General features: G+C 38.9%; 2 protein-coding genes across 6 annotated transcripts in view; one reads left to right on the top strand and one right to left on the bottom strand.

Annotated features, from left to right (window-relative positions):
• sipa1l2a (signal-induced proliferation-associated 1like 2, genome duplicate a) overlaps positions 1 to 6,170 on the bottom strand; it is a 172,446-nt gene extending 166,276 nt beyond the window's left edge. For 4 of the 5 annotated variants that reach the window (XM_088350959.1, XM_088350957.1, XM_088350958.1 and 1 more), the window contains exon 1: positions 6,051 to 6,170. The gene's annotated coding sequence lies outside the window, so the exon portion shown is untranslated. The remainder of the gene's footprint in view (positions 1 to 6,050) is intronic. The other variant, XM_088350956.1, reaches the window with a different exon arrangement.
• Positions 6,171 to 7,737: 1,567 nt separating this feature from the next.
• On the top strand, positions 7,738 to 10,590 carry LOC148354465 (uncharacterized). Its single transcript, XM_088351313.1, has one exon. The coding sequence runs from the start codon at positions 7,819 to 7,821 to the stop codon at positions 10,267 to 10,269; it is 2,451 nt and encodes an 816-aa protein (XP_088207439.1). The 5' UTR covers positions 7,738 to 7,818; the 3' UTR covers positions 10,270 to 10,590.
• The last annotated feature ends 1,897 nt before the right edge of the window (positions 10,591 to 12,487 follow it).

Raw genomic sequence — 12,487 nt, forward strand, 5'->3', positions numbered from 1 at the left:
TGTTGCTATTGTTATATCATAACTGTTATTATTAATATTATTACTTTTGTTGTTATATCATTGGTGTATTTGGTGGGGAAGATGAAGGGGTAGGGAATAAAAGCATTTGCTTCTTACTACCCCCTTTTGAACACATAGGGTTTTTTACCTCACTGTGAATGTGTGAAACTGGAGTGTCATGCCCAATTTCATTGTCACAATATGTTAACCTATTTTGTAACAATGACAATAAAGGTATATTCTATTCTATTATGTAAGATTATTTAGTTGTTGAGTTATTGTTTTTGCTCTGTTTTTATTTTAATGTTCGAATAAAGTTTTCATTCATTCATTCATTCACACTCCGATTGAAAATAGAAGTAGTAGACATAGAAGTAGTCCACGAAGTAGTGCAAGAGTAGAAATAGCTGAGTTTATAGAAGAAGGGTGTCCAAACTTTTCAAAAAGCCCTCCGTGAAAGGTTTGCAGTGCTTGGCGATGCATTTAATTCTATTTATCTATCCACATTGGTCATATTCCTCGAGAGGGGTGACCGACAAGACAAACACATTACAAAAACAAAAAAAAAATTAAAATAAATAAATAATAAAAAATAAATAAAAATTAAAATAAAATTAAAAAAAAAATTATAAATAAAAATAAAATAAAATAAATTAAAAAGAAGTAAATAAAATAAATTAAATCTAAAAAAATTAAATTAAAATAAAAAAAATTAAATAAATAAATAAAAACGTTTTCAAAATAAAATGAAAAAGGGAAAAAGTAGCAAAAAACACACTCAAAAATGTTTGGGACCATGGCCTACCCAAATGCCCAAACAAGTGAAGCACCTCGGCACCCAAGTCAGTCAGGCTTTCGTCCCTCCAGATGAAACGGGACACAAGAAAGCGGCCGTGTCACTCGTGATGCATATAAGATCTCTTTCAAGTCAAGTCAAATTTATTTCTATAGCCCTTAATCACAAAAATGCCTCAAAGGACTGCACAGGATTACAATGACACAATTACCTGATCTTAAACCAACATGGGCAGGGCACCTGTATGATGCGGCAGGGGTAAACCAGTGAAAGCTGTCGGGCCCTGCTGTTGAACAAAAAGTGTGTTGTGTCACCCTGACCCGAGTGCCACTTACTGTTGATAGACCCTTCCATGTTCAGAGTATGTATGAGACAAGTTTTGTTGTCTGTTTTTTGAAGTAAGAATATTTTACTTTTACAAGGTTTTCCAATATACCCTTATGACTTAAAGTCTGCATCCACGTTAACTGAATCAGGAGGACGATACTGACATTATTCCTGCCCTTAAGTATCTCAACAGACCAATCGGAGATGCCAAAACGACACCTAGTCCTCGTCAAAACATGCAATTAACCCAAGCTACTACATCTGGGACGGGAGACTAAATGTTTACCCGATTAAATTACGCAATCATCCTTTGCGTTTGAACTGGATTGTCCCGTTCTTTCATCGGAATTTTGGATCTTTCATTTCCTCGAGGAAGACGGCAACGGGCACGCTTGATTGAAGATAAACACGACGTGACTTGTTTGGTCTCTCGGGGGACGTTCGAGACCAGGAGACGGCCGGATTGGCGACGGGCAACTGACAGATGAGATCAACTCCGTGACAGCGGGGAAATAGTTGCTTGAAAGATCGAACTCGAGAAATCTCAGACTCGCCTTGGGTTAACAAACTTCTGTTTTCGTACCCTAATTTTTATAGATGGAACAGTCTTCTTGGAAGTTTATGAAAGAACATATCTTGGTCGTAAAATCTCAGAGGATTGGACGGACGCTAAAGACGTCTTTCAACAGCGTCGTAAACTATGGAAGCTTCTCAGGGTCATTTTTTTGGAGTGGCCGCCATATTGGATTCCAAGCGACGATGGAAACAGATAAAACTGCAAATTGTTGGAAGGACGTTTGGGCGGGGTTACGGAGACTGGAGACGAGGAAATATTGAGAGTTTCTTCCGATTTTCAACATTCTAAATGCAATTTTATACCCAGTAATCGCCTACTGTCGTATTAGCCACACTATAAAGTGCTCCAAATTTTAATTAAAGATAGTCTGATATACTTTTTTTTTTAAGATAAGGCGCACTGGACTATAGGGCGCATGGAGTTAAGACTACAGTGTGAGCCAAGATTAGCACGGCGGCGCAGTGGTTAGCGCATGTGCGGCACAGTTCATGTCTTGGGAACCTCTTGCGTGGGTTCAAATCCAGCTCCCGACTTCCTGTGCGGAGTTTGTATGTTCTCCCCGTGCTTGCGTGGGTTTCCTCCGGGCACTCCGGTTTCCTCCCACATTCCAAAAACATATATTTCAGGTGGATTGGCCGGTCCGAATTGTCCCTAGGTGTGGATGAGCGAGCGAGTTGTCTGTCCCTGTGTGCCCTGCGATTGGCTGGCAACCAGTCCAGGGTGTCCCCTGCCCACTGCCCGGAGATGGCTGGGATGCTCCAGCACCCCCGCGACCCTAATAAGGGTGAGCGGTACAGCTAATGGATGGATGGACATCTGGTTTCACCACTGAAATTAACTCCAGCAACAAATAAAAGGCACTCCAGAGACCACTCTATGTTTCTCAAAGGCAGAACAGTTACTGTATGCAATATCTGTCATGATTGCTGAAGCGGGGCACCTGAGTCTGCTCTGTTGGCACCAACAGCCGCAGACGCTGATTGGCTGTTGTACTCTTTTTAAACCCCCGCCTTCATGACAACACTCATCAGATCATCTGCAAACCTACTCTACACGCTAGGCAAGCTATTGTGACTACTGACTCTATCCTGCCCTGTTCTCCGTCTAATTCCCGTTACCGACCTTTTTCTGAACCTGTTTTTGTTTTTGCTCCTCGCCCCGGCCATCGACCTGTTTTCTCTCATTGTTAACAACTACCTTCGCTCGATACGGAAGTGCCACTTCCGCGTTCCAGCTATCTGCTACCCGTGACCGATGATCATCGAATCGTGGATGCAAGTCCTTCTGCTAAATAAAACTGGGTAAAACGAACGCAATTGGGTCCCGTCTCCATTCCTGGTCCGTGACAATATCATGTTGTAACAATGGATTTCCAGTTGTATCTACCGTATTTTCGGGTATAGAAGGTGCACAGGATTATAAGGCGAACTATCAAATTTCTGGCCAATTTGGGGTTTAGGTGCACCTTATAGTCTGGAAAATACAGTACTTCATGAACTGACTGTATCACTTGACGACACTATTCTTCTAAAGAACTTACAACTTGGGCCAGTATTCAAGAACTACCTTGGAAATATTTTCACTTGTTTATCCTAACATACTTTTGTATCATATTGCTCTCTTTGAAGTATCATTTTCATGTTTATCCTACAGTACCACGTCTATTCTCGTTGTAAACAATATTCAAGTCAAGTCATGTTTATTTGTGACGCCCTTAATCATAAAGAGTCTCAAAGGGCTGTACAGACCACAGATTATTGCAAACCACAAACTATTATGACACCATCCCCTGATCTAAAACCTACATGTGGGCAAATAATAAACAGATATTGTCAGCATAAAATATAGGTTATTCATATGCTATAGAATAGAAGTGTGTTTTAAGCTTAGATTTAAACATTTCCACTGAGGTTGCAGATTGTTAAATATGGTGAAATGTCATCTGAGCCCTTTAGTGTTACCTGTGGTGTTCCGCAGGGTTCAGTACTTGGCCCCCTTCTTTTCAGCGTTTACATGCTTCCATGAGGTGATATTATTCGCAAGTACCGTAAATTCCGGACTATAAGCCGCTACTTTTTTCCCGAACATTCGGCTTATTCAGTGATGCGGCCAATTTATGTAATTTTTCTAACAGCCGCCAGCGGCGCTCGAGTACAAAAGGTAAGATTTAGACCGAGGGAATATATGCGCCGGGGAAGACTGCAACTTCTTAGCTTGTGCACAGATTAAATTAGCGTAGACATATCCTCATCATGCAAATTGCAAAAAGGAAGGCACATGACGCAGCTTTCAAGCTAAACGCAATCGAGCAGTCCGATAAAGAAGGAAACAGAGCTACTGCACGTAAACTTTACTTTGCGAGCGTGTTGCTAGAGTGTTTTTTAATAAGGGAGCTTGGTATGACGTCTATATGACATAGTCTCTTTACATTTATTTATATTTTTCCCACCCTTACCTTTGGAAATATACATTTTTTTCCCTTGGATTATTTTCAACGGGACCCGGACTCTGTAGGTCTGCATCAAACCTTAAGTACCGGTATCATTTTCCGTTCATTTTGCCGGCTGTGGTTTTTGGACTGTGTACTTGATATTCAGTTACAATCGCGGGACTCAAAGTCGGGTTTGGGTTAATTTTCTGATTGTGTTACATGTTTTAATGTGGGCGCATGCGGCTTATATACAGGTGCGGCTTGTGTAAGTACAAAAGCGGTTATCCTCTTAAAATGTGGTGGGTGCGGCTAATAATCAGGTGCGCTCTATAGTCTGGAATTTACAGTATAATATCAGTTTCCATTGCTACGCAGATGACACTCGACTGTATCTATCGATGGAGGAATCTGCCACACTAGACTGTGGAAATTATCGATAAAAATAAAGACAGTTCTAAAAATTCTAAAATGAAGGGTCACAATTGTACATTGGTGTAAGAGACCATTCAATGGGGTAACGCTGTAGCAAAATGATGACCTCACACAGGGCACCAATAATAAAAAACACTACTGTAAATGTATGAATTGAGTACTCGTATAGCAGTACACCTTGACAATGTATATCTCAAACAATACTTGTTGACATGCCAAGACAGAAACCCGACACCAGTACTGGAACCAAACTTAAATATAAGACATACACAAAGTTTATCAACCACAAAAAAGACCTACAACGACAATTAGATTGTAACTCGATACTTTCGAAACTACTTATTAACGTTACATAAATGTGAATGTTTCAGGTTTCAGTGGTGAAATGACAAACTGTTGCTACACAGTAATCGGTATCTGATATTGTACTAATAGTATATACTGCTACGGTCTTTAAAATACCACAATACTCTAACCTACTCCAAGGATTAAATGATGATATCGGATCTGAGTTGATTCTACTTCTCTCACTAACATACTGTTTAAATGCTTGAAGGCTTTTACAGGATGGAAACTCGTTTATATCGGGTACGTTATGATGTCCGGGTATGAAATTACAAATACAACGCTGGAAATGTTCACAAAATACGTGTTTATATTGTGATTTACCCTCATTTATTCCTTATCTCTAAGCACTGTGTTATAAATAGGTTTGCCTACTTACCCCGCGAGTCTTTTATTTTTCTCTTTAAAGTCTTTCTTACATGTTTACCCTGGAGTGCCATGTCTAATCTCGTTGTATTCAATGTGCCACAATGTTGATATCAATTACAACATAGAAAATCCAATACAATTGTATCTCATCTTCGAAACCTAGGTAAAACTTAAAAAGCAAGTGGATCGTTTTCATCTTTCTCCAAAAGCTTGTAATCCAATATGGCAGTCGCTAAAAAAGTCACGTGACTCTAGAACGCCTATGCATATATTTTAAATGGAAATGGCACAGTTCTGTGTCTTACAATTAAAATGGTCTTTGTCTTCACATAGTGAAAATTGTTTACATATCTTAACAATGTATGTTACTGGGAGTATGTCAAGACTTGAATTTCAGTTTGTTAATATCGTAAATGAAATAACTTAAAGATTGAAATGAAAGGAAATTTAGTGGCTGTTATAACAAAACAACCGGCGAGATCTTTGTCGTCCTCTATCGCTCAAGACTGGTACTGCCTGTCCTAAACAAACCCCATTCGCAAATATTTCAAGACATTGAGTCAAAAAGTCACAAACTTATATGATTTGTCACATGTATTTGTGAACAAAAAAATGCACCATAAACGCCACTATAGCGTCAATTCTTGCTTTAAAATAAAGAGTTTGGTTCTCGCGAGCACAGCAGACTTTGAAGCTTACAAACACTTTATCCGTAGATCATTCAAAACACATTTGTTCACGATAATAGAGAAAATAAAAGCATTTTGTCTTACCTTAAGTGGAAAGTGTCGCCAATTGGGTAAAATAAAAAATATCCTTAATGGTTTATTTGAGAAAGTAGTGCTGGTTCCTTTCTCTTTCGGTTGATTCTTCAGACTGAGGCGAGACTTGGCGATGACAGCACGCCGGGAGAAAGCCCCGCCCACTTTCACTCAGGCGCTTTGTTTCATTTCTTTTATTTTAAATATTTTATTTACTCTTTATGCTTTCTATATTTTGTGTTTTCTTTAATCATATTGATATTAATAAATATTAATCACATCTGGAGTGAGTGAATCAAACGACACCGTTGGTCCAAGACCATTAGCCGAGAGATAGCCCCGCCCACTTTCACTCAGACGCTTTTATTTTATTTATTTTGCTTTTTTATTTTATTTACACTGTCTTCATTTTATATTCTTTCAGTCTAGGCAAAACATGAGTAAATGTTGACAAATATTAATGTCAAGTGAGGAGTGAGTAAACGTAACGATAGCACGCCGGGGAAAGTCTCACCCACTTTCTCTGTGACGCAATTTTTTTCTTAATTTTATTAATTTATTTCATATACACTGTCTGCATCCTATGTTCTGTAAGTCTGAGCAAAAACAACGTTTAACTGTGAATTAATATTAATCACACATCTGGAGGAGTAAAATAAACGACTGATTTAGGTCCGAGATCGGCCCACTTTCTGCAGACGCTTTAGTTTATTTATTGTATTTATTTTATTTACACTTGGTTCCGTGCATAGTGTCAACGCAAAAACAATGTGAAAACTTTGATAAATATTAATCACACATCTGGAGCGAGTAAACAAAACTACTATGTGAGTGCTTCCCCGATACCAAACTGAAATAAGCCCTTTTAAGATTAATTAAGATTATTTATTTACGAATAGCATTAATAAAACGTCGACCTGATGTTTTGTTGTCGGGGTTTAACTTAAAATAATTTAAATAGTGTCTTGAAATTGTAAGAGCAAGCAAATGAAGTCTACCCTAGGAAAGTATGTTCGGTAAAATATAACATCTATCCCAAATATTTTGCATTTCAATCGTTTAAAGGGTTTAAAGTCAAACATCTTGACTAAACCTGGTCAATTGTTTCCGTAATTTAATATCAGTCTGTTATTTTGTCATGCATCCATTAATTACCTATATTAATTAAAACTCTTCATAACAATAGACAAGTTGATGAACTAATATAATCTATGGTTATTTAAAAAAAATCTATTTTCTTTGATTAATTTTAAGAATTTTTCATTCTTGTTATTTTGTTTAACCATTTATTATGCATGAATATTTATTGATTTATTATTTACGAGTCACAATTACAATAACCAATTTTTGTTTTAACTAATACATGCTTTTAGGTTATTGTTATTTAGTTTCATAATATGTTTCCATATTTTCTTTGTTTGTAGTATTAACATCAGCCCCGGATAAAAAGGTAAACAAGAAAAGTTAGTGTCTCGGTGTTTTGCTTCCGATAGAGGACAAGGGCTTACATTTTTTTCCACACGATATTTTTTCATATAAAATAGTTTATAAATTCATTTTCGGAATTGCTGATTCTTTCATTCTTTCCATTTTTCTTCACTTCATTATAACCACGTTAAAAAGTTAAGAGCACCCAAACAAATGGAACTGGAAATTCGAGTTGAAGAAGTGTCTCAGTATTTTCATTCCGACAAGGAACACGAGCTGCCCGTGTACTAGCAGCTAGCTAGCTGACATTCTTCGTGTTTTTAATGTTAGCTGTCGTCTCTACGTTGTAACTATGATGTCAGAACAAACTTCCAGTAAGGCAAAACAAGATACTTTATTTTCATTTGAGCTTTTAGTGGAATACATTCGTTTTGACAGCGAAAAGAAAATATGCGATGAGCTAGCTGTTGCAATACGTCTCCTGGACTTTCCGACCTTGCTTATTTATTCTCCCAAATTGAAAACTGAAGATCGAATCGAACCAGAAAACAACAAAACAGGGATGCATTGGTTTAACAGAGGCAAATCCTGCTTCTTTGAAACGAATCTGGACTCTTTACACACGCAACTCTGCAGCACACCTCTCTACGTTATGATCCTGGATGTGAGTGACGTCAGTCCCAAATTATTAGGATCATCTCTTGTCTCGCTGGCAGCAATTATGAACCGAATTCGATGCGAATCGAACGAAAACAACGAGGCAAATTGCTCATCATTTGCAGAAAGAGGAGTTGTGCGTGTAAACAACCTAGCAGAGGAGCCTGTTGGAGTTATATCGCTTAGTTATAAACTGCTCATTGTAGGACCCCACGTGAAAACCATCCCTGTTTGCAGAGAGAAGTGTGCACAGAAAATACAAGTTGATTGCAAGAAAGTTCTAATGCAAGGACCGGTTGATTCTGATGATGTGGAGAAAGATACTGCAGCCACACAAACTCAGCATGACGTAATAACTCCTCACCAGGTCATGGAACATGAGACAAAGTTAAACGAAGATCCTTCTGTATTTTACCAAGTACGGGACACTACTGATAATCCGGAAAACGAAACTGTAGCCACCCAGACTTATCTTGACTCAATTATTCATCAGGAGTTCCTAGAACATGAGACGAATGTCAATGTATTTTGTCCTCCACATCTTTATTATTGCAATTCTGGAAAAGAAAACCGTCAAAAGCAAGAAAATTGCTACAGAATAGTAAAAGCAGACTCATTGGATGTAACAAATGAAAGTGAAAACTTGTCAGAAAAGGACCAGACTTCAGAAAATGGACCTAAAACATCAACAAGGGTTGTTCCAATCTTGCTTGAGGAAACTCAAAGCAAAAACACTTCGGAAATGAACCAGACATCGGAAAAAGTAGTTAGAGAAACAGCAAATGTTGCTTCAACTCTCCCTGAGGAAGGTCTGAGACAACTACCTCTCCTCAACGCTCTTCTTATGGAACTCTCACGGTTAAGTGTCAACAATTTACACCAGCCACCTTTATTAAATCATGCAGATTTGTCTGAAAATAACAAAAAAAGTCCTGCTGACACGTCAAATGGACAAAAGATCACACGGGAAACACAATCACTGCAGGAGAGCGAGATGGACCACAGTCTTTATCCCAAACAATTACATTACCCTGGAATTGTTTCTCCACAAATAACAAAAACTGAACAACAAGGACCAATGCAAATCAAAGAAACCATACTCGAGAGTAAGGCAGACGGGAAAAAGCTTGCGTACAAAACAACAAAGACTTACAAGCTAAGGAGACGGAAAAATTGTGATGCGGTGAAACAACGGGGTTGTGTGGCCTTGCAGATGATTGATAAGATGCAGCCCAGTAAAAGTTCTAGTAAAGGGAAGAAAACACCTAAACCGGTTGGAGTAATTCACAAAGAAAAGGACACTAAAACAGAAAAAGTACTGGATACAACGAAACAAGAACTCGAAGATGAATCCAAATTGGAAAGTCCTAAGGACAGAGAAGTTCTGGTTGTCTCCCTTCCTTGTGGTGATGCTGCAAGGAACAAGCTTCTGGAAATGAAAGAAAAAAAGACTAAAAGAGATGAAGTACTGGATACAGCAAAGCAAAACCATGACGATGGATCAAAGTTGGAAGGTTCTAATGACAAAGAAACTCCGGTTATCTCCATCCCTGTTGTCGATGATGCAAGGATGGAGCTTCCTGAAAGGATCCCGACTAACTCGGAGAATCATCATGTCAAACCGGATTCTAGCAGTCAGCACAGCAGTCGCAAGTCTTCGGTTTCAGACATTGAAGAAAAGTACGCGGACGACTTTAACAGTTTCGAGGCCAGCGATGCAGACACGGCTAGCGATCCAGAGCTTGACCCATCCGATCTCGGAAAGACTTCTGCGTCGGACTCGGAACCAGTTAAAGAGAGACTCTTTTCCCCTGAACCAGATCACAGTCCTATACAACGGATTCTGAGAGGCACCCACCTCATTCAGACTTATACTCTGGACTCCCCGATCAGCTCTGATGAGGATGTGACCCCCTCCATCCAGATGGTATGTTCCAAGAAATGGGAAGAGGAACCAGGTTCTGGGGCTATCTCACAAAAAAGTGAGACTAGCAAAGACGTTGGGAGTAGATCTTCAGACTCCGTGTGTTCTGATCCGCTAGAGGCTGAGGAACAGGAAGACGATCTTGGATCTTTGGACTTTAAAAAAGAGTATCAACATATTTCAGAGCTTGTGGGCTTCAAGCTTCCTGGTTATACATTGTAAACACAAAGTTTCTATCCCGTTTATTGAATCAAATTGTCTTTAATGTCATTGATAACAGCGTAGTGTACATTGTTTACAAAAAGACTTGACGGGGCCACTGTTTGCATCATCGTGCTGGTTTCCACCCATGATTGCGTAGGAAGGCCAAACATGTTGCTGTTCCCTGATTTCACAAAAAAAGGAATCCGCAATAATGTTTTTGGCAATGTCCTCCAGATTAGACAGAGAACAGCCCATGATTTGGGGCTGTGTTGATGACTCTGTAAGGTTTTACTCTCTTTTTTTTACTTTAAATAAACACAATATTGCCGAAAGAAGATACATTTTGCAAAGGATTCTTTTAAAAACAGATATATTTTGTTATGAGTTGTTCTCATGAAAAGTTTTAATCTGTACCTGTTGGCATGAATTCTAAATCAAGGAAACTGAACTTGTTTTTGTTCAACTGTGGTAAGTTACTGCTATACACCGAGCATTATGGCTAAAAGTAAATCCAATTCCCTCGTCTAATCTTCAGCCACTTTTTGGATTGATTTGATGGATTGATTAGACTTGTGCAGTTTATTTTCAAAACTTAAATAAAACCGGTGTGTTTTTGGCCTATCCTAAATTTTACATATACAGGTAAGTCAAATACCAATTAGTTTATATAATTTTAATGACAAGGTACATCACGACTATGTTGAATGGGTGGGTGCATCGCTTAACCACTTGGTTCTTGGGCAAGTACAGACTGGTGGCGCCTATCCCTTTCCAGGCCAACAAATATTTCGACCCAGTCTCGAACCGGGGATCTTTTGTGAGTTAGGCGAGTGCTAAGCACTGCAGTACAGAAACACTTCAATTAACTAAAATTAACAAATGGTGTAAAACATAATTCGGTGATGTGATCATCATTTTTTTCGTCCTTTTATATTTATGTATAGGACCATGTATGTTTTGGTAGTGCAGTGGTTATATATATATATATTATATATAGATATTATATATTCATAAAGTCCCCAACTCAAGACTGGATGGAAACTTATGTCGACTTGGAGAGGAATGGGCGCCACCAGGCTGTATTTGCCCAAGATGCACCACAGGAAATGGTGCCCCTACAACCAGGGTTGGGTAGGGTTACTTTCACTGGATTACTTTCAATTACTTTTGGATTACTCCAATACCAAATATGCTAATAAAAGACAAAATAAACTAAATATGAATCAAATGATGACTCACAACACGTAGTAAGCTTTCTCTCCTGGCTTTGATGTCTTTGATCTCCGGCAAAACGAACATAAAATGTGACAGAAACAAAATGAAAATAAATCCAAACAGCTTGCCAACATAATTTTTGCCGTTGCATGTATTCCGTTACTCCCAAGCCTGCACAAAATTTAGTCATTTGATTGATATTTAGTTTCTTTTGTCTTTTATTAGCATATTTGGTATTGTAGTAATCCAAAAGTAATTAAAAGTAATCAAGTTAAAGTAACCCTACCCAACCCTGCCTACAACCCTTGTGGTTAAGGGATCCAAACATATTACAATGCATATTATTTAATAGGTCCTATTAATACCCAGTTATTGCTTTGCATACTCTCAAGATTTAATAGTCAACATAATTTACATTATTGTATTTTAGTTTACCCATATAATAGAAAGCGAAGTGTGACGTCACAAAAGTTTGCAATGCGCCAGATTACAAACAAATTATTGTGATAATATCACAAGCCACGAGGATCTAAATCATCTATATCAGTCTAAATATTCTGTTGCTTTATTTTATAAAGTATATGAAAGAAAAGAAGATGCCATCTCCTCTGCGCTTCACCTGAGCCTGACACATCTAGAGGAGAAGAACACCCATGTGCGGATGCTGTTCCTGGACTTCAGTTCAGCATTCAACACCATCATCCCACAACATCTGGTAGACAAGATGAGACTCCTGGGTTTCAACACCCCCCTGCGGAACTGGCTGCTGGACTTCCTCTGTGACAGACCCCAATCAGTGCGGATAGGTCAGAACAGTTCAGATGTCATCTACCTCAGCACGGGCTCCCCCCAAGGCTGCGTCCTAAGCCCCTTGCTGTTCACCTTGATGACACACGACTGCGTCCCTAGGTCCGCCACAAACCACATCGTGAAGTATGCTGACGACACAACGGTGGTGGGCCTCATCAGGGATGACAACGACCTGGCCTACAGAGAGGAGGTGGAGCAGTTGGTGGGCTGG

The sequence above is a fragment of the Urocampus carinirostris genome, chromosome 13, assembly GCF_059441175.1.
Source record: "Urocampus carinirostris isolate Australia breed hairy pipefish chromosome 13, RoL_Ucar_1.0, whole genome shotgun sequence".
Lineage (NCBI taxonomy): Eukaryota > Metazoa > Chordata > Actinopteri > Syngnathiformes > Syngnathidae > Urocampus > Urocampus carinirostris.

What these genes read in the sequence shown, in the direction of transcription:
- LOC148354465 (XM_088351313.1), top strand. Translation starts at nt 7,819, where the DNA reads ATGATGTCAGAACAAACTTCCAGTAAGGCAAAACAAGATACTTTATTT.